A 24433-nucleotide genomic window follows, 5' to 3' on the forward strand; every position below is an offset into this window, starting at 1 on the left:
TTTTATTCATTCCACTAGCAAGAACGACACTCAACATAATTAAAAACACACAGAAACTTCTGTTGGTTTTTATTAGACTTCTTTAAATCACTAAAGATTAATCCAAAATACTTATAGCACTAACTGGCTAAATACTGACAAAATATTCTACTTCTGCCATACCCTATTATTAAATGACTAAACTACTGATATAAATTCAAACTTTATTCTTATTTGCTCACTGTGGGAAATATCTAAATCACAGAATTAAGGAAAATTAACTTTGTTTTATGTAAACTATAAAAGGCCAACCAAAGTCAAATCATGTTTCATAAGATGAACAGTTTTAAATTAGAAGCCAATACATAATGTTTGTCTCCCAGAGAAACCCTGGATGTTTTAGTTACTTTGTCTTTTATTAACAATGCTTGGGCATACAAATTTTACCTTTTCTTAATGCTATTTTTAAAGCAAAAATGGAGGTAAGAAAATATCCTTTACTCTTGAAAATATTTTTAGCATGGTCTTACTAAAATTAAAAACAGCATTTAACAAAGTTAGCAGGCAAAAGTATTAAGAGCATGAACTGGAGTGTGTAGTCTGTCTGGGTTGAAACTGGCTCCATGATTTACTAGCTATGACTTTAGGCAAGTAACTTAAACTCTCTGAATTTCATTATCTCATTTGTGAAATAGAGCTAAATACTCTTAAGCTTCTTAGGGAATAATTAAGATTGACATTATGCATGTAAAGTACTTATACTGCCTAGCACATAGTAAGTGCCCAGTGTAAGCATTAACATTATGATGGTATAGAAAACCAAATCCAGTATTTGCAAAATGTCTACACTAAATGTCAAATATCAAAGAAGTCAAAATTCAATCTCACAACAGTCGTTATATTTAGTCATTGAGTCTTTGGATAAAAAGTTTTGAAATTAGGAAATGAGAACCTAATTTTAAAAATACAAGTTATATGAATCATCAGTAAATTCTTCCTAGAAACACAAACTATGTCCATTTATCAGATTCTTCCCAGCATTAGCCTGAAAGTCCCCTTGTACCTATAATTACTTTTTATTTTTTTTGTCTTTAAGTATTTTGAGTAAGTCTTATCAGTTTGGTTGATGAGATGTTGGAAGAAACCACAGAACTATACACAGCACTAATACACTATTATTACAGAATGTTTGGTCTCTCCTGTCATAAATATTACCTTATACAGCTGTTGGAAACCTTCACAAAAGAAGCTATAATTCTTTTTTCTCTTTATACAAATACAAGTTAGTTGGTCTATTCAGTTGCAATTTTTTTTATTTTTATAAAATCTTGAAAGTTATGATCATCGAAGTTTTAAGAATTTCCTAAGCTTTTTACATAAGTAAACTTCAAGTTCACAGTCTGTCAATTTTGAACTATTAAGGGGAGGCTTAACACAGTAATATCTCAGACAAGGAAGAGGGCATTAATTCTGCAGGCAGTTAGCAATGAAAATGCTAACCCTGAACAATCAGTCACTGACCATTTCCTTATACAGTTTGAGTAAAAAGATGCAGACTACAGAATGGAAACAAAAGTGAATATAAAACTTATCTTCCCCAAATACAGTTCTACTATACAAGTCTTGACGTTTACCCATGACATCAACAAAAATTAATGCACTCAGGGAATTAGTTCTCTCCCTCACTGGTCAAGAAAAAAAAGCCATATATATTTTTAAGTTAGAAAAAGTGAACGGCAATTTGCAAGCAAAAGAAAACCAGATTCACATTCTACTATTTACATTTGTTCTATTCACAGGTCAAAATTAAAATGTTTCTTTTCATTAGTAAAAAATAAACACAAAAAAATGCATTTTACTGCATCAATACTGTGGGGAGGTAATTCTGAATTTAGAAATGCTCTCTAGAGCAAAATTAACTTAACTTTGCGGGGGCCAACTGGCCTATCATTCAGATCTTTAATAGCAGCCATAGCTTCATTGTAGTTTATCATGGCAACAATGGCTTCCCCTGTAGGTAATCCTTGCTCGTTATACTGTATTGAAACTGAATCAGGTATGATTCTGTAACCATGGAAAAAGTCTAGAATTTCATTAACATTAGCTTTAAATGGAAGATTCATTATCTTAATGGGTGTTACTCTACCTGAATTACAATTTAATTTTGGATCAGGCATAAATCTCCCCTCAGGAAAACTTCCCATATTACGCTTTCCAAAATCAAACTTGCCACCTTCTGGGCGACCAAAATTCACAAAAGGGCGATGACTTCTAAAATCATCAGGGGGGCTCCTAAACTCCTCACCAGGAACTCTAAAACTGTCAGTAAGTCTAGGGTCCTCCTCTGGAGCTTCCCTGAGGTCTTCCTCCGGGAGCCGCCTGAAGTCCTCATCAGAAGGACTTCTAAAATCTTCCTCCTGGGGACTCCTGAAGTCCTCATCAGGAGGGTGCCTAAAGTCTTCATCTGGAGGGCCCCTGAAATCTTCATCCAGTGGGTGCCTAAAATCTTCCTCTCGGGGGCGCCTGAAATGCTCCTGGGATGGCCGCCTGAAATGTTCCTGAGGCGGCCGTCTGAAATGTTCCTGGGGTGGCCTTCTAAAATGCTCTGGGGGCGGCCGCCGGAAATGCTCCTGAGGTGGCCGCCGGAAGTGCTCCGGGGGCGGCCTCCGGAAATGCTCTGGGGGTGGCCGCCGGAAGTGTTCCGCAGGTGGCCGCCTGAAGTCCTTCTCAGGAGAACGCCGGAAATCCTCCTCAGGAGACCGCCTGAAGTCCTCCTCGTGGGGCCGCCTGAAGTCCTCCTCAGGAGGTCGCCGGAAGTCTTCCTCTGGAAGTCGCCTGAAATCCTCCTCAGGGGGCCGCCTGAAGTCTTCCTCAGGTGGCCGCCTCCATTCCCCCGGGGGAAGCCGTCTGAAGTCCTCCTCAGGAGGCCGTCTCCAATCCTCCTCAGGTGGCCTCCTGAAGTCTCCCTGGGGGGGCCGCCTCCAGTCCTCCTCAGGGGGTCTCCTGAAGTCTTCCTTGGGAGGCCGCCTGAAATCCTCCTCAGGTGGCCGCCTCCAGTCCTCCTCCCGAGAGTGCCTGAAATCCTCCTCCGGAGAGTGTCTGAAGTCCTCTTCCCAAGGGCGCCTGAAGTCCTCCTCAGGAGGCCGCCTGAAGTGTTCCTCCCGAAGGCGCCTGAAGTCTTCAGGGGAGTGCCTGAAATCCTCCGGGGAATGCCTAAAGTCTTCTGGAGGGCGCCTTTCAGGGGGTCGGAAATCCCCCTGGGGATGCTTGAAATTGTCCAGTTGCCTCAAGTCCTCTTGCTGATGCCTAAAGTTTTCAGAAGGGCCAACCGAGTATAATGGTAGATCATTTGAGTCAAATGAATGGGAATGATCATCTCTATCACATGACTGTGAATGGTCATGCATTCTCTCACTGGACATTGAAGAAAAATTTACACCAAACTCCCGCATTTGTACCTCAGATATGAGCCTTAACAATACCTCTGTCCCCAAGAATCTTCGTCGGTTTAAACGTTCAGCTTTCATGGCCTGTTCTTCTGATCTGAATTTCACCAATGCTTCTCCTAGACCAACTCCCTTGTCATCATAAAGCAAGTAAATGTCATCCTCAGCAAGAGAAAAGTCTGCAAAGAACTTCTGCACTTCAACTTTTGTAACATCAAATGGAAAATTTCTTATATATATGCACAGTTTCTGGCCAGAATAGCCTTCTTGAGAGTATTTTTGTGAAACGTGTCCAAGCCTCTCTTTCTCTGTTGACGCTGGTCTTTTCTTTTCATAACATTCAATGAACTTCAGCATCTGTTTTCTAGAAACTGGATCAATATGAACTGGACGATACTGTAAAACAGTCTTATGTAAACCCAGAGCAGTGTTATAGTCTTTCAGAGTCTTGAACATCACAAAGGCATATCTTGTTCTTCTTTCATCCTTATATAAAAACCTAATCTGTTCATTAGTCAGGTCAGTATCTCTAAAGAAATTTCTCAAATCTTTTTTGTTAATACTTAGGGACAGATTTTTTAAGTGAACATAAAATCCAAGAGGAGAACGAGAACGTGTTCTTCTGGGAGACTTTGAATGAGATCGTTTCCAAAAATGTCTATCATTAATTCCTCTTGGTGGAGAATGTTCTTCAGTCCTCATAGAAATGTCACCCTCCTTAACTGCATTACCTCCAAACTCAATCCACTGTTGTTCCGAGCCTTGCATTACTTCAATAAATCTTGAACCCATAAAACTTCTATGACATTTAAGACCTCCTGAAGCATCAATACATGAAGCAAATTTTACTATGGCATCACCATTATTTCGGCCATCATGATGCTTTAAGAAAATTACTCCATCCACACACAAACCAGAGAAAAAGACACGTACATCATCTTCGTTTACTAAGTAAGGCAAGCCTCGTAGAAACAAGTAAGGATTCTCTGCCTTCAATGGCCGTGTCTTTCTTGGCCTTAAATCACCTTGTCCTGTACCATTAGTATGAAACCCAGCATCTTGATTAATCGGAGAGCCATATCCAGAATTACTTGCTTCTTCTTTAGTAGCCTCAACAAAATTAGATAAGCTGCCAACCCCTGGTGCCCCAGATCCTGGTCTCTCTCGTCCCATGCGATCAGTTCTTTTCATTTCTATAGTCTTCTGCATTTCTGCCTTACTACTAAGAAAAAGCTCTACAGATGAATCCTTGATAAACCCTCCTGAACGACTTACGGCACGTCTTGCATCTTCATCTGTTGCAAAAATAATAAAAGCCTCCCCAACTTCCCCTCCAATTATATGCACTCCTCCATCAGGAATAGTCAATCCCGTGAAGAAGTGACGAATATCCACAGGCCCCGCAATAAAAGGAAGCCCCAGTAAACGGATGACTACAGCCATGCTGAGCTCAAACCACAGCAATAATGACCTGCAGACAGAAAGGTACACATAATAGCAAGTCTTATTTTTGAAGTACCTAATCCCAAACTAAGCTTAATAGTTACTTGGTTCCTACCTTCTTCAGCATTTATAAATGAAAATAAGACATGAGTTCACAAAGATATTGACTGCATCTAATTCTTAAGAAAAAAAAAGGAATAAACTTTCTCCCAACTAAACATACAAATAAATAAACCAGCTACTTTGAAGAAACATTTCCTATCACCTAACCTATACAGTATGAGCATCAAAAACATCACATCTTCTTTGTAAGTCTGCCAAGTGCTACTTCACAAGACCAAACAATTTTCAGACGTATCTTCTACTGAAACATGGGAGAGAGCTTTGGTGATTAAAGAATTTTACCAACCACAACGAATTTTACATACTTAGAAAAGACATCTATGGTCAGTATATAATTGCTGCTCATGATAATAAACTGCTTACCACTAGTGCATCACTGACCAGACATAAAGTACAGAAGCCATATGTACCTAGATGTACTATTCTACTTTGCATTTTTTTTTTTTGTCAAGCTTCTGTGAAACGCCTTAAGCTCTGGGTATCTTACCTTTTTTTATTTCTTGGAGACCTGTTAATTCTGTAAAAGCAACTTAACTGTGGAAAGAAAATGAAATATAATTAATCCTTGGACCCTGCAATTGATCTTAAACAACGCCAGATTAGGATATTCACTTCAGAATTACCTATTAAAAGTGAAGCAGTATAAGGAAGCACAACTAAGGGCATTACAAAATGGTTATCTTTGTTCCAAGGGGAAATTAATCATCCTTCAGCAAAAAGAAGGTACAGATTCCAAGTAGACATCGGCAAATTATTTAGAAACAAAAAACCTGAAAATTTAACAATCGGTCCTTGATTGGAAGTGACACGAGGAAAAAGGTGATGGACATGTTATATATTTTGATTGGAGTGTTGGTTATATGGTTGTATAAATTTATCAAGGCTAAATGAATTCTATCCTTAAGGTCTGTGCATTTCACTGTATATGAATTTTATATCCACTTAAAAAAAAAACTGTTCTACAAGTAAAATGACAATTTAACACCCAAAATTCCCAAAACACCTTCTATTCATTTCCACCTATGAAAAGACCAACATCTAATTCATTATGTCCAACTCTCCTGCAAATCTCCTCCCTTTCAAAACATAAGACCAAATCAAATTAATAAATGATACAATGAACACGAATGTTTCAAATTCAAAAACCAATTTTTAAAGCAATAAATCCAAGACCAATGGCTACCATTTGGACACAATTTTACGTTCTACATATACACCTCACATTTCTAAACATGGAACCAAATTTCCTGATTCCACTATAATTAAGACAAATAATAAAATATCCCTAAAATCTAAAATCTCAATTACTACTACTCTTATACTCAACTATTGCTACTCCTTATCTTAAACTCCTAAAAAACTATTAAAATTCATCTTAACCCAGAAAGAAAATATTCAGATAAACACAGAATCTTATTATGCTAATAAGTTTATTCCATTTCAAACAACTATCCTGCCTTCTACCGAGGAAACCCAAATGACAATGTAGAAAGGTAAAAATATAGTAAGAATATATTAGTTTGGGGCTTCCCTGGTGGCGCAGTGGTTGAGAGTCCACCTGCCGATACAGGGGACACGGGTTCGTGCCCCGGTCCGGGAGGATCCCACATGTGGTGGAGCGGCTGGGCCTGTGAGCCGTGGCCGCTGAGCCTGCGCGTCTGGAGCCTGTGCTCCGCAATGGGAGAGGCCACAACAGTGAGAGGCCCACGTACCGGGAAAAAAAAAAAAAAAAAAAAGAATATATTAGTTTGGAATGTTTGGGGATATCAGTATTAACAACTGAAAAATCTCAATTTAATATTCCTTAAGGAAATTACATGTAATACTTTCAGAGGTACCCAAACAAAGTAGTCTAAACCAAGTAAGTTTTTAAGACCTGCTAAATTAATGATTATAAGTTTATGTTTTTAGTGTGCAAATATAGGTTTTAATTCAGTACTTACACCTAAGTACCACTCATCCACAAAAGTGGTGTCTGAAAACATGTTCTTTGAGGTCTGCAAGGCTTATTTTCCTTTGAAAAATGTCCAAAGATTACTTTTTAAACTACAAGCTAAACTAACAAGGATAGCAAGAAATTAACTGGCACATTTTACACATCTGAATTATCAATGCCAAACTGATATTAAAAATATTAATTAGTTTTACTATAAAATATTTGCATGGTATATGGGGGGAGGGGCAGAGGACATATGGGAAATCTTTGTACCTTCCACTAAATATTACTGTGAAACTAAAAAACCGTTCTAAAAAATAGTCTATTAGAAAATATCTGCACTGTCTCCCCAACCCCACCCCCACCCCCACCCCCGCCAAAAAACGTGTATAAGCTTAGTTTCTTCAACAAACCAACATCCACACCAACATTATAACAAAAACTACAAATGGCTTCTGAAATAGTTGTCCACATTACTGTTCCAAGACTCCTTCCTATGCAAAATGACTTAGCTCCTTTTTTGCTTTGAAAATATTTTAGAAAGCAGTGTAAGAAACATCATTTTGTCCCTCCTAAACTTCTTTAAAAATGCAAAAGGGAACAGAAATATATCTACAGAAAAAGCTGAGAACATTTCACGGAATAATTAATGCCAAATACAAAAAAAAAGTCTTATAGGGGCTTCCCTAGTGGCGCAGTGGTTGAGAGCCCGCCTGCCGATGCAGGGGACGCGGGTTCGTGCCCTGGTCCAGGAAGATCCCACATGCCGCGGAGCGGCTGGGCCCGTGAGCCATGGCCGCTGAGCCTGCGCGCCCGGAGCTTGTGCTCCGCAACGGGAGAGGCCACAACAGTGAGAGGCCCGCGTACCGCAAAAAAAAAAAAAAAAAGTCTTATAATTTATCCTCCCTAATTTGTAAACAATATTCTAAGTAGTTCCACAAGTACAAATTCGTGAATTGCAATTCAAGTAGAATATATAAAATGTTTCTTCTAATTTGCCACAAATGTAACTATTGCTTAAACTTTTCTGCCCTTGAGACAGAAAGGTAATGTACCATTTATCCCTCTAAAAAACACACCTAGGAGACCACCTATAAGAAACCAGCTCTGAAAATGAGCATCTTTCCTGTGGTTCCCATGTTATTTCCTTAAGCAAATTCCCCAGAAATTCTATTCTTAGAATATTACACAAAAAAAGGAAAACACAGAAATACCCTAAAATACTCTACACTTAAAATTTTTCTACTTACGAATGCAACAAAAGTATTTTTGTGGCTGTGTTGGTTTGAAGACAGTGATCTGTTACAACTTCTAACCTATGAAAAGAAGGAAGTGGGTCCTTAAGAGATCATTTAAGGGCAAGTCGCTGAAATTAACAAGCTCATTTTAAATAATTTTGCTAATTTTATCCAACGATTCATCCCACTTAATCATCATTATCACAAAAAAAACCCACGAAATGTGCATTCTTCTCATCAAGACTGAAAGGGAAAAGGGAGGAAGGCTAAATTTAAATGGTATTATTTCAGATCCATTTGTTTTAACTAGAGAAGAGCAAGTCATTTTCCAGACATGGTGAGGGGGAGAACACACTGCCACTATTTCTTAAAACCTAAAGTTAGGATGAAGCACATTTGAAGCACAAACGCAAGAGTTTCCCCTGCAGAAAATAATCTACCCCAGTCCACAATGATTCTTTATGACGATCTGCCTTTTATCCTTTTATAATGTAGATGGTTAAAATAAAAAACTAAAGGCATGACGACATAGAGCCAAGTCCCCAGTAGGAACCGTAAATGAAGATGAATCCACACGGCACAGGAATTCCCATAACATCCGTCATCCTCAAACGGATCATCCGAAGGCATTGCTTCTATAGCCCAAAGCCTTTGTCCATACTCCCAGGGGTCAGAGCTTCCTTCTTTCGCACCAGGCCAAAGTTGCTACGTGGGATCCGATGCTGTAGCCAGACCTTCAGCCAAAAATCAGCCTTCATATTAACCTGGACCGCCCAACCTCCATGCCTTTCCGTTACACCGTCCCAAGGGCAAACATTCCGCCCTAACTCGCCAAAGCGTGAACTGTCCCCAAATCTACCTGAAACACTTTAGCTCCCCTCAAGCCTAATGAGCCAGGCCTTCAGCGCTTTTCTGCCACCGCTGACTACGATGACATAGCAAAGAAAAAAAAATACCTATGCAATCCTTCGAGATCTTCACTCTCAAGCACACTGGCAAGTGCACACACACCACCACATGGACGGGGGAGTCGGTATATAGCAAGGAAAGAGGGTGCCCTAACGACAGAAGCTACGCTAGTTCCTGGCGCGGCCCCGCCTTTCCCTGTGCTTCCGTCCCGGCCGCCAACCCCTCCCAGCCCCCGGCGCCCCAGGGGTAACTGCTTCGCACTTGGCAATAAACACACACCGCTGCTGCCGAGTCGGAACCACAAGGCTGGTGGCGGGGGGCACTCCTCGTCGCAGCAGCCTCCCCAAAACAGGCAGACCCCTCAGTGAGCCTAGAAGAAGATGGCGCCCACTCTCCCCTCTGCTCCGGACAAACGGACGTACAGTTTGTCTGCCCATGCGCTCTCCAGGCGTAACCCACCACCCCGGCGCCCCGGCCACGTTTGCGCACGCGCCCAGACGCTCACCTACTTCCCGTCGTCCAGGGAAGGGAGGTGGCTCCCACGAGCGCGCTCGCTCGCCCTGGAGTTGCTGAGCTCCTGCGCATGCTCAGATTCCAACCAAGCCGGGAACTTCAACAAGGGACAGGAGAGAGCTTCTGAAACAAAGTTCGGGGTTAACCCGTTGCTGCGGTGAGAGGCTTCAGTAAATAACAGCCCAAATACACTGGACAAACGTTCGTGATTCCCAGGAGTTAAGAAAAGAGACGCAAAACCGGAGAAAATTTTGCGATTTCTTCATCTTTTCAGCGCTGCAGTTATGTGTTCTAAGCATCTAACGAAAGCCTCTTTGTAAATACTTTTAAAAGACCAGAAAAATGTTAGTGTTGCTGCCTTAGATGTTCCAGGTACAGTGCCAACATCCAAGGGGCTTAATAAGTGCATACATATTCAACTTTAGAGACATTTATGAAGTCTGTAAATGTCTTTATACAGTTCTTCCTACTTTTGGGTTTTTTGAAACAGAACACATAAGCCAATTTTGCAAATTGGGAAGCGAAAAGCACAGTTACAGGCACGTTCTGTGGTGCCTGCTTTGTAAGAACTGGTGAACAACCTTGTGTTTTATTATTTGCAAGTAACAAAGCAGCCCACCACGTTTTATAATTACAGGATACATTTATGGGTGGATTCAAGGCTCACTAAGAAACTATTACTTTAAAGCATTGTTACATATGAGAGAAAAAAATGAGTTTTCAATATCTCTCTCCCTGCAAAATACCCATTCTCTTTGAGAAAGAAGAGGTAGTTTAACAAGTGAATAAAAGGTGGTTCTCTGAGTGAGCCACCATTTACTCACTTGGGCAAATTACTTAGCCTCTCTATGCCTCAGTTTCCTCATCTGTAAAATGGGGATAATATTAGTACCTGCCTCTTAAGGTTGCCAGAAATGTTGAATGAGCAAATATATGTAAATATCTGAGACTACATAAGTATTAGTGACTTGTTTCAAATGTCAAGGTGATCCCATAGACAAGCAGCAGATGTCACCTCAGGGAGCTAGGCTCAATGACTAGGCAGCATTTACCTTGATTATTTCCAAAACTCTAGGGTTTGGTCCTAGCCTAGCAAGCTCAAGAACCTGAATTTTAAAACTAACATCTATTGAGAGTTTATTATGTGCCAGCCCCGGTGTATTATCTCATTTTATTCTTACAACTACTTTTAGAGGTAGATACTATTATTTTTCCTATTTTACAAATAAGAGAAACTGAGGCATAAAGGATTGCATAGCTTGCCCAAGGTTACAGAGATAGTATTAACCAGGAATTGAACCCTAGTTGTGTGCTTCCAGAGAACACTGCTCTGAATTATACAGGGAGAGTATGCTATCTTCTGAGGCAGACTCCATGTAAACAAGCACACAGAAACAATGCTCCAAAATGTCAATATTGTCAATATTAATTCACAAGAAGAAACACTAGTAAAGTGAAACTGAGATCAACTCAGGCTGACCAGCACTTTATGGCTGTAAACACTCTCTATATGAAGTCAAATGATGAGAGGGTTGTTTGCTAAGCATGAAAATAGAACATGAGTTATCTAATGTCAAAAACTGTTTTTCAGTTAAGGGTACCTAAGAAACCCATCTAACCCATCTTAACAAAAATACAGCTGTCATTTAATGAGCACTTACTATAACGCTCATCTGAGCAAGTGTGCTTAGATCAGACTCCTTCCCTTGGAGAGGCTTAGACAGATATTGCCAGCTGCCCTTGTTTTTCGAAGATGACCATCCCCCTTCTAGTCACATAGATTTTCTCCGAACAGAACAATATAGTGAATGGCTGTTTTTTTCTAGTCTGCCTTCTGCCTTTCTCTGATGACTACACCATTACAATCAAAAGAAGAAAATTCCAGTCAAGGTAATTGAGTTTACCTATATGGTATTCTGGCTATTGAACAGTTTCTTGAGCCTTTAGTGTGTCAACACGAAAACATAATCGTTTTAGAAAACAGAAAGAAAGTTTCTGGAACAGCAAAACAGAAGACTATACCCTGAAACATGGTAACCACACCGAGCCATGAGCATTCTTTGGCTCTGCCTGGGCAATTAGTCAACATTACTAGGCATGTTACCACAACTACAGCACTACTTACCCTCCTGCATGATTTTTGTATCAGACAGTTTTCAGCTGTCCTTCCTAGGTCTTCAACATCCACAAGAACAGCCTTTCATCACTTGGTCTCAGAGTTCCTCCATCTTCTAAACTCCAAGGACCCTCTTGCAAACCCTGACTTCCATTCAATTCAACTGGTATTTATTGAGCATGGACTGTGTGTCCAGAACCTTGCTAAGGCTCCTGAAAGACAAAGCTGAAGAAATCACAGTCCTCTTTCCTCAAGAAGCTCATACTGTAGCAGAAGAGACAAGCCCACATGTGCAGCCAGTATGGGATCATACAGGAGGACATGTAGAGCATAGGAATTAGGACCGTGGGCTCTTGGATCAGCCAGATTCAAGTATAAATCCCAGCTCTTCCACTTCATGACTATGGACAAATTCCTTATCCTTAAACTTCTCCATTTGTAGAGGAAGTTAACAGTACCCACCATGCAGGGCCATTATGAGGACTAAATGAAATAATGCTTGTAAAGCATTTAGAACAGTCCCTAACACACAGTAAACTCCATTACAGTTGTCCCTCGGTATCCTCAGGGGGACTAGTTCCAGGACCCCTTCCGATACCAAAATACAGGGATACTCAAGTCCCTTATATAAAATGTCATAGTTTTTGCATATAACCTATGCACATGCTTCTGTATACTTTAAATCATCTCTAGATTACTTATAATACCTAGTACAGTATAAATGCTATGTAAATAGTTGCCAGTATGTGGCAAATTAAAGTTTTGCTTTGGGGAAATCTCTGGAATTTTTTCCCAAATATTTTCAAACTGCAGTTGGTTGAATCCACAAATGTGAAACCCACGGATATGAAGGGCCAACTGTATAACTTAGAAATCAAGAAAGTAGGCTCAGAAATCAGAATACCATAGTTCCAAGCCTAATTCTGCCACTTGCTAGCTGTATCATTTTAGTTGAAGTATCATTTTAGTTGAAGAACTTCAGTTTCTTCACCCATCAATGAAGATAACGATAGTAGAGTTGTGTAGATAAAATCGTCTTTATATATAAACATTAAAGACCCATAGTAAAGCACCAGGAAAAGCATATAAGATGAAAATCTTACATGTCTCTCTGGTGGCCTGTATGCTCCTTTCCAGTTTGTCCTCTGCAGTGGTTCTCAGGGGCTCACCTACAAAACCTCCAGGAATCACTGGAGCACTGTATGGATACTACTTATTAAATAAAGGAAGTTGCTCAGTTGTGTGTAACAGAAGTCAGATCCGAAAGACTTAACAGAATCAACAAATGAATGATGTGTGGTCAATTAGAATTGAACAGGACCCCAGCATTCTAACTTGGATAACTTCTTGCCTGATGTAAATGAGAGTCTTGTCTCCATGGTAGAAATATGGAGGAGACTGAGATCCTGAATATTCTATGGATGCTATAGTTAACAAAAAGGAGGCATGCAGGAAGGGTACTGGATAAAATCTCTGGGTTTCAGTGATGAAGCTATGACCCCCAAATCTCACTGTAGAACCTATTTCTAGTGAACAGGCAGGACCATGTGTGAAATAGGATGTCTCCTTCTGCTTAGGCTTCCTTTCCCTGTGTTCCATCCAGTCCCAGGAACATAAAACAAAAGGAAGAAGCAAGAGGAAGACCTAAGAATCTACAGAGAAATTCTGAAGAGAGAACAAAAGGAGAAAACGAAAAAAAAAAAAAAAGAGAGAGAGAGAGAGAGAATCCAGAAGACCTTGCATTGGAAAAAGCAGTCTCATGGAGCCCTCACTCAGCTGCATAAGAATGAACCTTGGGTCTGGAACACTTCCTTACCAAGGGTTAAGGAGCCCACGCAGACTGTGCTTGGTTTATTACCTTGTGTGGGAATATGTTTCCTTGTTTCAATCTCAATGAGTACTCTTTTGTCTCTGCTTAAAGCATGTGCCTCATATGGTACCTGACCAACCCCACTGTTACGACTGTCCTCTAAGGTGAGGGAACAGGGTTCCTTTCACTGCAGCATTAATGGGTGCAGCGCCTAGGCTAATTACCCTGTATCAGCAGCAGGGAGAGACCCTCTAGCTATGGGGTGCCGATGCCCACTGTTGAAGCTGAGCTTGCTGTGCCTCTTCTCTATGTAAGTTAAGTGCTGTCCCATCCAGGGCTTGACTGCATTGTATTTTTTCTTTTTTTTCTTTTTTTGAAACTCCAATCAATATCAAGATGCAATAGGCAGAAGTGTTTGGAGTTTTCCCCAGGATCGATAATTGGTGCATTGTACTCTGCTTGACACCATGCCATGTGGACACCAAACAATTCTGTCTGAAAGGACTATGGCCAGACTCTGCCTCGTGGTCTAGGTCTAACCCACATTGGTCCTCTGTTCCCTTCCCAGGGATGAAATGAGGGAAGAGAGCATTGAGCTCCCCGTAGAGTTCGGAAGATGACAATAAACTAGAGAATGAGGGAATGAAGCAAGTTTTGATCTTTTCCATTTCAACAAATGTGTATTAAATGTGTATAATGTATTATTACACACAACTCCAGGAGACAATGGTGAACAAAAATGGACATGGTATTTACTCTCGTGAAGACTATAGTTCAGGAGAAGAGAGAAAATTAGTGAAAGAATTATTCAACTAAATGTAAATTTACGACAGGGCTAAGAGCTGTAAAAGGGAAATACATGTTCCTCTGACAGTATTTCATAGGAGGGCCTGGCCTGCTCATGGAAGTCAGGAAGAGAAGTGACAGATGAGCTGGAAGGAAAGGAAGAATTAACAAGGTAAAGGGAAATTGCTGGGAAGGGGAAGGGAGGAGAGGTGGTGCAGGCAGAGCAGTACACAGACTCAGTGGCAATCAGAGAACTGAAAGAAGACCAGTGTGGGCAGAGTGCACGGGACAATGAAAGGCTGCAGGAAGAAGTCAGACCCTGCTGGGGGTTACGGTTCATGTTAAAGACTTTGAGCTTTCCAGTGGAAAACCAGTGAACTCTTTTCAACAGAGAGGTGACATACTACACTTGCATTTCAAAAGATTACTCCAGCTGAGGTCTGGAGAATGGATTAGACTGTGGCAAGAGTATGCACATGAAGACAGGTCAACAGGTTATTTTGACTTCCAGTTTAAGGTGACAGTTTGAACTGTAGTTATTTTCACTCCTTTCAGAAATCCAAATAAAATATCAGAAAGGGAACTTTCAAACGATTTCTGACAAGAATGAAGATGATAGGGTAGGAGACAACAGCAATAAAACTTTGCAAGCAGGAATGAGATGGATAGGTGATCGTTTCCCTTGTGAATCCAAGAGGATTCTGAATTGACAGTGAAAAAAGCTAAGAAGCAACCTTATATGCACCAAATAAGCCCTCAAAGGCTTAAGAGGCCTCAATATCTTCTGCTGGGGAAGGAAGTGAAAACAGAGTTGATTGAACATCAATTTATAAAGCACTGAAGACATGCACTTAAGGCTCTTTCCTTCCAGTACAAGAAACCTATCTCTCCCCCACTACAGCAGAAGATTGAAGGTTTATTCTCTGGAGAGAGCACGACTTAGGGACAATGGGTACAGATGAGATCAGAGGCTCTATATAGAAAAGAAGGGCATCATGTGAATGATGAAATTGAATGATGAAACTCACACTCTCTTTCCCCACTAAAACTGGTAACCAAGCTTAAATCCTTCAGGGAGAAGATTATTTCTGGGGAATTCGATCAGCACAACAGGGGAGCAACTACTAAGTAAGTGTGGGGGAAGACTAAAGACATTTTCAGATATCCAAGGTCTCTAAAATGTCCATCTTATGAACTCTCTCAGGAAGCTGTTGAAGTATGTGCTCTGCCCAAAGAAAGAAGTAAACCAGGAAATAAGAGGATATACAATCCACTAAGCCTGAGATCTCTCTTTCCCTCTTCCAGCTTAATAGAGTGCATATTCTCTTCAATCTTGGTTTACTCCCTTAAGGAGAGATCATATAATATAGTGGTTAAGAACACGGATGCCTGAGGCAACAAAAACAAAAATAAACCAGTGGGACTACATCAAACTAAAAAGTCTTCTGCACAGCAAAGGAAACCATCAATAAAATAAAATGGCAACCTACCAAATGGGAGAAAATATTTGCAAATCATATATCTAATAAGAGTAACTATCTGAAATATATAAATCACTCATACAATTCAGTAGCAAACCCCCCAAAAAATCCAATTTTAAAAAGGGCATAAGATCTGAATAGACATTTATCCAAAGAAAACATACAGATGGCCAACAGGCATGTGAAATGGAGCTCAACATCACTAACCACTCAGGAGATCCAAATCAAAACCACAATGGGATAACACCTCACACCTGTTAGAATGGTTATTATCAAAAAGACAAGAAATAAGTATTGGCCAGCATATAGAGAAAAGAGAACACTTGTAAACTCTTGGTGGAAATGTAAATTGGTGAGCCATTATGGAAAACAGTATGAAGGTTCCTAAAAAATTAAAAATAGAACTATCATATGATCTACCAATTCCACTTCTGGGTTTTGTTTTGTTTTGTTTTGTTTTGTTTTGCAGTACGCGGGCTTCTCACTGTTGTGGCCTCGCCCGTTGAGGAGCACAGGCTCCGGAAGCGCAGGCCCAGCGGCCATGGCTCACGGGCCCAGCCGCTCCACGGCATGTGGGATCTTCCCAGACCGGGGCACGAACCCGTGTCCCCTGCATCGGCAGGCGGTCTCTCAACCACTGCGCCACCAGGGAAGCCCCCACTTCTGGGTTTTATCTGAAGAAAATGAAAATACTAACTCAAAAAGATATATGCACCCCCATGTTCACTGTAGCATTATTTATAATAGCCAAGATATGAAAACAACCTAAGCAACCATCAATGGATTAATGGATAAAGAAGTTGCGAGATACATATATATATATATGTATATATATATATATGTATATATATATATATATATACACACACACACACACACACACACACACACACACAATGGAATATTATTCAGCCACAAAAAAGAATGACATCTTGCCATGTGCAATAACATGGATGGAACTTGAGACCGTTATAGTAAGTGGTAAGTCAGACAGAGAAAGACAAATACCATATGATCATATGATCTCACTTATGTGTGGAATCTTTAAAAAAAAAAAGCCAAACTCATAGATACAGAGACCAGATTGGTGGTTGCCAGAGGCAGGGGGTGAGCAAAATGGGTGGAGGGTGTTCAAAGGTACAAACTTCCAGTTATAAAATAAATAAGTCATGGGGCTGTAATGTACAGCATTGTGAATATAGTTAATAATACTGTATTGTATATTTGAAAGTTGCTAAGAGAGCAGATCTTAAAAGTTCTCATCACAAGGAAAAGAAGTTTTAACTATGTGTGGTGACAGATGTTAACCAGACTTATTGTGGTGATCATTTTGCAATATATACAAATATTGAATCATTACGTTGTACACCTGAAACTAATGTTACATGTCAGTTGTGCCTCAATAAAAATAAATAAATAAAATAAAATATTTGCCTAAAAAAATAAGAAAAGAAAAAGAACACAGATGCCTGGATCCTAATACAAGTTCTTATTGGATCTCTCTTTTCCTAAGTTTCCTCATCTATAAATGGGGGATAACAGTATCTACTTCAAAGGGCTACTGTGCGGATTAAAACCACTTGGAGGAGAACCTGGCCCATAGTAAATGTGTTAAGTATATTGAAAGGAGATTCATAGTTCTGAGGAAGGATTGAGGATTTTTTAATGATAGCACATGATAACTAAAGAAGCAAAGAAGACACTTACTCAAATAAGAGAAAGATAAAAATTGTGGTACGGTACATGACTCAAATGTGAGCAGCATTTAAGTAGTCATAGTAATGTAAAAGTGATTACTACTCTAACTGAAAATTTAGGGAACAGTTTTCATAACATACACCTTCTGTGTCATAGGTATTAGCGACAGAGTGAATGCTGGTCTTTTGGGGAAGGTCACATGACAAATACTAGGCCTAATGGTGGCTAATAGTTAAAGTTATCTAACTTCCTTAGATGCATTTTCCCACACGTACTGAGAACATTATACGTGTGTGTGTATTTTCCTTACTAGTAATAAATCATCACTTTTATTATGAAGTTTGTGGTTTTCTTGGGAAAGCCAAAAGTCATTTCAAGATACCACTGATGAATAAGGTGGCTTCAAAATAAGCCAGATTTTATTGGGGGGGGGGAGAACAAAATACAACAACAAAACAAATAGAATACAACAAAAGCAGAAGTGAAATTTAAATATTAAGAAATAACTTTTTCCTTTTATGACCCAGAAACTGGCTTTGAAGGTAATTCCAAAATGTTTCAGGGCTAACAGCTTCCAAGAGTGCCCATTTTGAAAGCCAACAATCATGTATGTGTATATTTGATTTTAAAAAATAACTTCCTTTTTTATTCACAACTGGACTAAAGATCTCATTTTATAAACATGATGTCTATGCTTAAAACACAGAACATGGAAACACAAAGAAAGGTCTGTCAGGAAAGATCTGCTTTTAGTGCTTGAGCCAATCTTCCAACATTGCATATTTCAAATCAGTGTTTTTCCTACTTTTTTGACCAATGTATTTTGACAAATACATTGTTGGAATGTCTCCTTTAACACGAAAATGACCTAGTCTGTGTAAATTTTGATGTAAATATCATTTAACAGTTTAAGGAAGCAATACTTAATTTGTGTGATAATAATAAGATATTTTCTTTGCTGTGGTTATCTATTTCGCGACCTCCTAAACTGATTTCACGTCCCGCTAATGGGTCGAATAGCACAGTTTGAAGCAAACGTTTTAAATAGCCGGTCCTACCTGCCAGGCTCCAGGGTTACCTTGCCTCTAACTCATCTTTTCCCAGACCAGCCAGCTTCCCGCGGCTTTGGTAACCTAGCAACCAGGCAGCGCAGGCAGACACTTCCGGGCCGCAGTTGTCCAATCAGCTCTGCAGAGTTGTCGCGGAGGCTGATGGGGCGCCGGAGACTGCGCGGCCGCTAGTGTGTGCGTCATGGTGAAGGGCGAACGCGGGACTGTGCTGGCAATGGCGGCTTGGTCCACCTTAAACGCTGCGGGTGTGACTCTGTTCCTCTTGTTGGTCCTTCTTCCCGTCTCACAGGCTCAGACCTTCTTCTTCCCTTTCCGGCAGCCGGAGACGTGCGGCCACAACCAGTACTTCGATATCTCCGCGCTCTCCTGTGTCGCGTGTGGAGCCAATCAGAGGCAGGATGCTCGAGGTGAGACGGTCCGGGATGGGCCCTAGCCAAAGTAAAACCTCCGCCTTGATGCTGTCCCCAGACCCCTCGTCACTAAAATATCTTTTCGTCTGCGGAAGAATGTTTCAGAAAGGTTAACTGCCAAAGCCTGAGAGGAGGGTTTCCTTGGAGGATTGAAGCTTGCACACAACGAGTGAGGTTGGGGAAGCCCCGAGTCTGTTACCTCATAGGCTGTCGTAATTAATTTCTCGGCTCCAGTCCCCAACTCCTCATCCGGGGGGGTCTTTAGGGAGGCACCTGGAAAGCTGACTACCGAAGGAAGAAAAATAGAGAAGTAATCTGAGGTGCAGAGAAGCAGGTGACAGAACAGATCAGGGAGAGAATGCAAATTAGCGCTTGTAAACTTTGATCGTTTTTGATCTTTTCAAATCCCAGAATTTAGAGCTGGAAGGGACCTTAACCGTAATCAGGTCCAGTCTTCTCGTTTTACAGATACGGAAATGGAAGCCCAGATGAGGTCGTAATGTCTTTGTCTTCTAAATTGGGGACAGGAAGAACTCCTGTCTCTTTGCCCTCAATCTTGACCTATGTGTTTCCACTATGCAGTCTGTCCGTAATATAGATTTCCCTAGGATTTAGCCCTTTCATTGTTGAATATTACTGATTGCCCTTAAAGTCTCTTTAGATTAAACTTAACTTTTTTTTTCTTGAGACGTTCATCATTTGGTCCTAGTTGTCCTCACTGAAACTGCTCAGAATAAGACTTTTCCCATATTATAAAGTTTAGAATGTTTTTAATCTCGGTTTGGGCACCCAGATATTAACTTTCTGTCATCTTGAAATTTGATGTATCTTTATTTAAGTCACTGTGTAGGACAGGTCAGGATTCTCAGGTGAGGAAATATGAATGAGAAAGCATTTCCCAGACTCTAAAGTGTAAGGTACATAGTTATGAACCCTGATATCATAAACATTCTACTACATGGATTCCTATGGGTGCTGTATCCACTTAAAGCCTTCTTAGAGAATGCTGTCCTTACCTATCCAGCAAATTGAGTAGTGATTATCTCATAAAGTTTACTATCTTTCCAAACAGAGGAAAACAGTGATTTATTTGAATCGAGATAACTTTCCTAATAAGGTTTTGTTTTGACAAAGTAAATTTGAATTCATTGAATATATGTGTATGGTTGGATGAAATAGAAATGTAAAATCCCCCATAGCAGTTAATCAGTAGTTTGGTTATTAGTTTAATAGTTATAACTTAATAGTTTATTTATGCTTGCACTTCAAATGGTAGCAAACACAATACCTACTGTGTGCCAGACGGATTCTAAGACCTTTACAGATAATAACTAACCTATATTAACCCCGTGAGGTAGGTACTGTTTGTTGTTCCCATTTTACCAAATTGGAAGCCAAAGCACAGAGCAGTTCAGTACCTTGTTCAGGGTCACACAACTAAGTAGCAGAACCAATATTAGAACCTAGGCAGTACTGGCTCCACTGTGTTGCTTTTTTTTTTAATATTTATTCATTTGGTTGCACTGGGTCTTAGTTGTGGCAGGAGGGCTCCTTAGTTGCGGCTTGTGGGCTCCTTAGTTGTGGCATGCAAACTCTTAGTTGTGGCATGCATGTGGGATCTAGTTTCCTGACCAGGGATCAAACCCCAGCCCCCTGTATTGGGAGCGCAGAGTCTTAACCACTGCTCCACCGGGAAGTCCCTCTGCTGTCTTGCTCTTAACTACTACTTCTCAAAATCTTAAGAGTTATTAAAATTTTCCTATCTTAGAGTTTTATTTATCAAGGTCAAAATTGGCTCTTTTCTTTTTAGGAACTGTATGTGTGTGTCTACCAGGATTTCAGATGATCTCTAATAATGGAGGACCTGATATTATTTGTAAAAAGTGCCCAGAAAACATGGTATGGAGTATTTATTTTAAAAAATAATCTTACTGTAAAAAATAGTAAATTAAATACCTTTGTTTTTTAAACTACAATTTAATGCTGTACTCTAATATTTTACCACAGATTTTAAAATTATTAAGCCAACTTTGTTTTTACTAGAGTAAATTTTGGGAGATCAATGAAATTTTGCAAACTTGGAAAAAAACAAAGATATTGCTTTACTTTTTGAAATCTGAAAAAACACAAAGCTGTGAAAATTTGAGTGTCTATTTTTATTTCATAGAGAAACTGAGTTATAAAAGCAAATATCAATAGATGAGTGAATGATACATATTTAGAGCAGTTTTACATGTGTGTATCATTTGGTACAGAGTGAGTTCAGTGTCTTAGAATTAGCGTCAACAGTTTTATATAATGATTCATGTTCATAATGATATCTGAGTGATAAGTTCATGAAATGCCAGTTTCATCAGTAAATAGGTTAATATCTGTTGCTGTTTTGTTAATCATTTCATTATGTCATAATTTTTGGAAAATTAGTAAATTAATAGTTACTAATGATGATTCTTAATTAACAGAAATATATCTTTGAATCATTTTGGGTAATTAGGAGTCAGTGTGCCAGTTCTGCCTTTATAGTAATGTTTCTTCTCATTATTGTATTAAAAAAATTGAGTCTGGGAATTTAATATTTAATATATAAACCAGTCCTTGTTTATGACTAGTACTTACAGGTTTGATGATCATTTTGAAACTTTATATTTTTGGAAACATTGACCCTAGCTGAATTACAGTGATAAAAAGCTGCTAATATGAAATGGTGCCAAAGCAGATTTATTTTTCAGTGACATTACTAAGCTATCATAATTTTAAAATAGTCCTACATGTATAAATGTACCAACAAATATAGGAGCATTTCTTGATATATCCAGTCTTTTCAACCAAAACCTAAAATAATCTGTGGCACTGTTTTGTTGTTACCATTGTTTACTATTAATTTTGGTTACATCCATATTTGTAATAAAATTACTGTATTTTTACCCCAGGTTTTTTTCTAAACCATATAATATTATAAGCCCAATTTTTGATGATGTCATATTTTATCAAAAACCTTTACTAGTACAAACTATTAGTGGATATAAGGAAAGATCTCATAATTTAAACAACTTTAAGTATATTTATTTACCATAAAATTCATCCATTTTAAATCATAATTTAATTGTTAAAAGCTATTATATTTGAATTTTTAAAAATTAGAATAACTATTTTAGAACAGGTAAGACTAAACTATTAATTGGCTATCTGTTGATTAAATAGTGTTGAATTTCGTTGCATTTTTCCTTTGTAAATGGAAAAACTGAATGACAATATTAATTATGAGAGTAAGGACTCATTTAAATTGAAAATCATAAGGAAGAAAGAATTGCCTGGAGTTAATAGTAGTCAGTACTTAACAGTAATAATAATATAGTAGTCAGTACTTGTAGTAATAATGTATAGCTTGATTTTTGAATATAAGCACAAATTGTCTATCCAGGAAATCTTTATGTGGCTCATATTTATATAATTTATTTGCATATCTCCTGAAAATTGTACACTGTTGTGGCTTTTTGAACTTACATGATAAATTAAGAAGGAGAACATTAATTAAGAAAGGGAAAATAATTTTTTTTTTTTTACTTTAGAAAGGTGTTACTGGAGATGGCTGGAACTGTATTTCTTGCCCTGGTGGTTTAACTGCACAAGGAAAATGCCACTGTCCCACTGGCCATATTTTAGGTAAGAAGTAGATTCTAGAATGTGTCCTTATAGACTTTTTTTTTCCTGTTTTTAATGTACATTGTATACATTGTAACCACAGGAAATATAAGTGGTATTTTTTATGTAAATATTTCATACCAAAAACATTGTTCTCCAGCATATTTTTTTCAGTTAATGGTATGATCTGTTAGATCTACCACATTCTTTTTAATCCACTCCATGGTATTTCATAGCATTTTGCTATTTAAAATATTTAGATTATTTCTAACAAATAATGTTTTGATGAATATTCTTATGCACATGTTCAAGTGTTTCTGTGGGTTAGGTATCTGAAAATGAAATTGTAGTATTATAAGGTATGTGAATTTACAATTTTAATAGATACCACCAAAAGCCCTCTAAGTTGTGAAACTTATCAGAAGTCTATGAAAATACTTGTTTCCCCAAATCCAGTGTAACAGGAACATGCAGGTAAGAGGTAAGAAATTCTCTGAGGAAAACATATTAATTGATTATGATGATGATGATTTGGAAATTGTTTTCTGTATTTTTTATGTGGGAATGGGGAAGGCTTCACTTTTCGATACTTTATTATGGATGGTGCTTGACATGTCTTTATGCAAACAAGTTGTTTTGAGAATTACTAGAATAATAATTACAACTGGGTTTTACTAAGTGTATAGAAGCTTATATATTGACTATGAGTTAACATCTTATTGTTTCTAAATTGTTTAGTGGAAAGAGATGTTAATGGAACATTGTTGTCTCAAGCAACTTGTAAGCTCTGTGAGGAAAGTGAAAACTCTTTTACAATAGCAAATGCTTTAGGAAACAGGTAAGCGGTGTGCTGGGTGCTGACTTCATTAATATCTTATATTTATGTAGAATCTGTGCCTTTCCTATCAGATTCCTTGCTCCTCACAATAACCCAAGGAAGGATAGAAATAAACAGGTAAAGAAGCTGAGGCGCAGAAAATGAGACAGAATAGGGTTTAATTCTTGTTTCAGTGTCTTGTTGGTTGTTTGACCTCACTCGATAAGTCTGTCTCCTTGTCTTCAGAATGGGGACATACCACCCACTTCATAGGCTGTTACCACAGCTCAGAAACATATTTTACATATCTAAAGTTCTTAGCTAAGTACTACAGAGTAAGTGCTCAGTAAAAGGTAGCTATTTTTGTTTGTCATGTAATTTGTACATAATCTATAATATAATGCATAGTATATAATAGTAACTTTTATTTGCAATCTACTTATTATATACTAGGTACTATCTTTATATATTATATTACATAAAAATATGTTAATAAATGTGATGATAATTATCATAACCCAGGTATCCTGGTTTATAGCCTTATTTTTTTATTTTTCTTTTCTTTTTATTCTTTTATAGCCTTATTCTTACTTCCTTTTCCCCATTTATGCATGCATACCTGCACACCACACACACACCCCTCCCTTTCTTTAACTCAAACACATCATCCCTATTTTTTTAGATGCCTACATGCTGACCTCCCTCTAAATACCATTTTCTCTCAGTTCCCAAATTTGAGATAGAAAATACTTGAGCAGTTTCTCCTGGGGATACTTAGTGTTGGATCATCTTTTCTCTCAGGCTGACCTAGCTTGTAGCATCCTAATACAGACTACTGGGTTGATCCCCTACTACTGGGTTGATCCCCTGTTCCTCCCTTCTTAAACCTCCCTAAGCCTAGTTTGAGTTCTGTGCTGTGCCCCAGCTCCTCCTCCTACCTGTTCTGTTTTGTAAGTAATGAGTACCTATAGAAACCTATCAGTGTCCCCACTAGTCCACTGCCCTCCCTCCCTCCC

General features: G+C 38.9%; 2 protein-coding genes across 7 annotated transcripts in view; one reads left to right on the top strand and one right to left on the bottom strand.

The window, feature by feature from the left end:
* Positions 1-39: 39 nt before the first annotated feature.
* Positions 40-9520, bottom strand: RBM12B (RNA binding motif protein 12B). 4 transcript variants are annotated; one of them, XM_081258887.1, is made up of 4 exons: positions 9354-9520; positions 8178-8243; positions 5479-5525; positions 40-4896 (listed from the first exon to the last, which is right to left on the bottom strand). In XM_081258887.1, exon 4 carries the CDS (start codon positions 4866-4868, stop codon positions 1884-1886), a length of 2985 nt encoding a protein of 994 aa, XP_081115013.1. In that variant the 5' UTR covers positions 4869-4896; positions 5479-5525; positions 8178-8243; positions 9354-9520; the 3' UTR covers positions 40-1883. The 4 variants fall into 4 exon arrangements, with proteins under 4 accessions (XP_081115013.1, XP_081115014.1, XP_081115011.1 ...); XM_081258888.1 differs by lacking the exon at positions 8178-8243 and having other exon boundaries at positions 9336-9520; XM_081258885.1 differs by lacking the exon at positions 8178-8243 and having other exon boundaries at positions 9354-9385.
* Positions 9521-18705: 9185 nt separating this feature from the next.
* The window catches only part of TMEM67 (transmembrane protein 67), a 43899-nt gene continuing 38171 nt past the window's right edge, over positions 18706-24433 (top strand). For 2 of the 3 annotated variants that reach the window (XR_014017741.1, XM_081258296.1), the window contains exons 1-4: positions 18706-18955; positions 20769-20857; positions 22528-22621; positions 23339-23438. Coding sequence is in view for 2 of the 3 variants with exons in the window: in XM_081258296.1 (XP_081114422.1) it covers positions 18730-18955; positions 20769-20857; positions 22528-22621; positions 23339-23438 (509 nt within the window). In the remaining variant the exon portion in view is untranslated. Of the gene's footprint in view, positions 18956-20768; positions 20858-22527; positions 22622-22987; positions 23082-23338; positions 23439-24433 lie in introns of those variants that run through there. The other variant, XM_081258297.1, reaches the window with a different exon arrangement.

Source organism: Mesoplodon bidens, assembly GCF_964165515.1.
Source record: "Mesoplodon bidens genome assembly, chromosome: 16".
In the NCBI taxonomy this organism is placed as follows: domain Eukaryota; kingdom Metazoa; phylum Chordata; class Mammalia; order Artiodactyla; family Ziphiidae; genus Mesoplodon; species Mesoplodon bidens.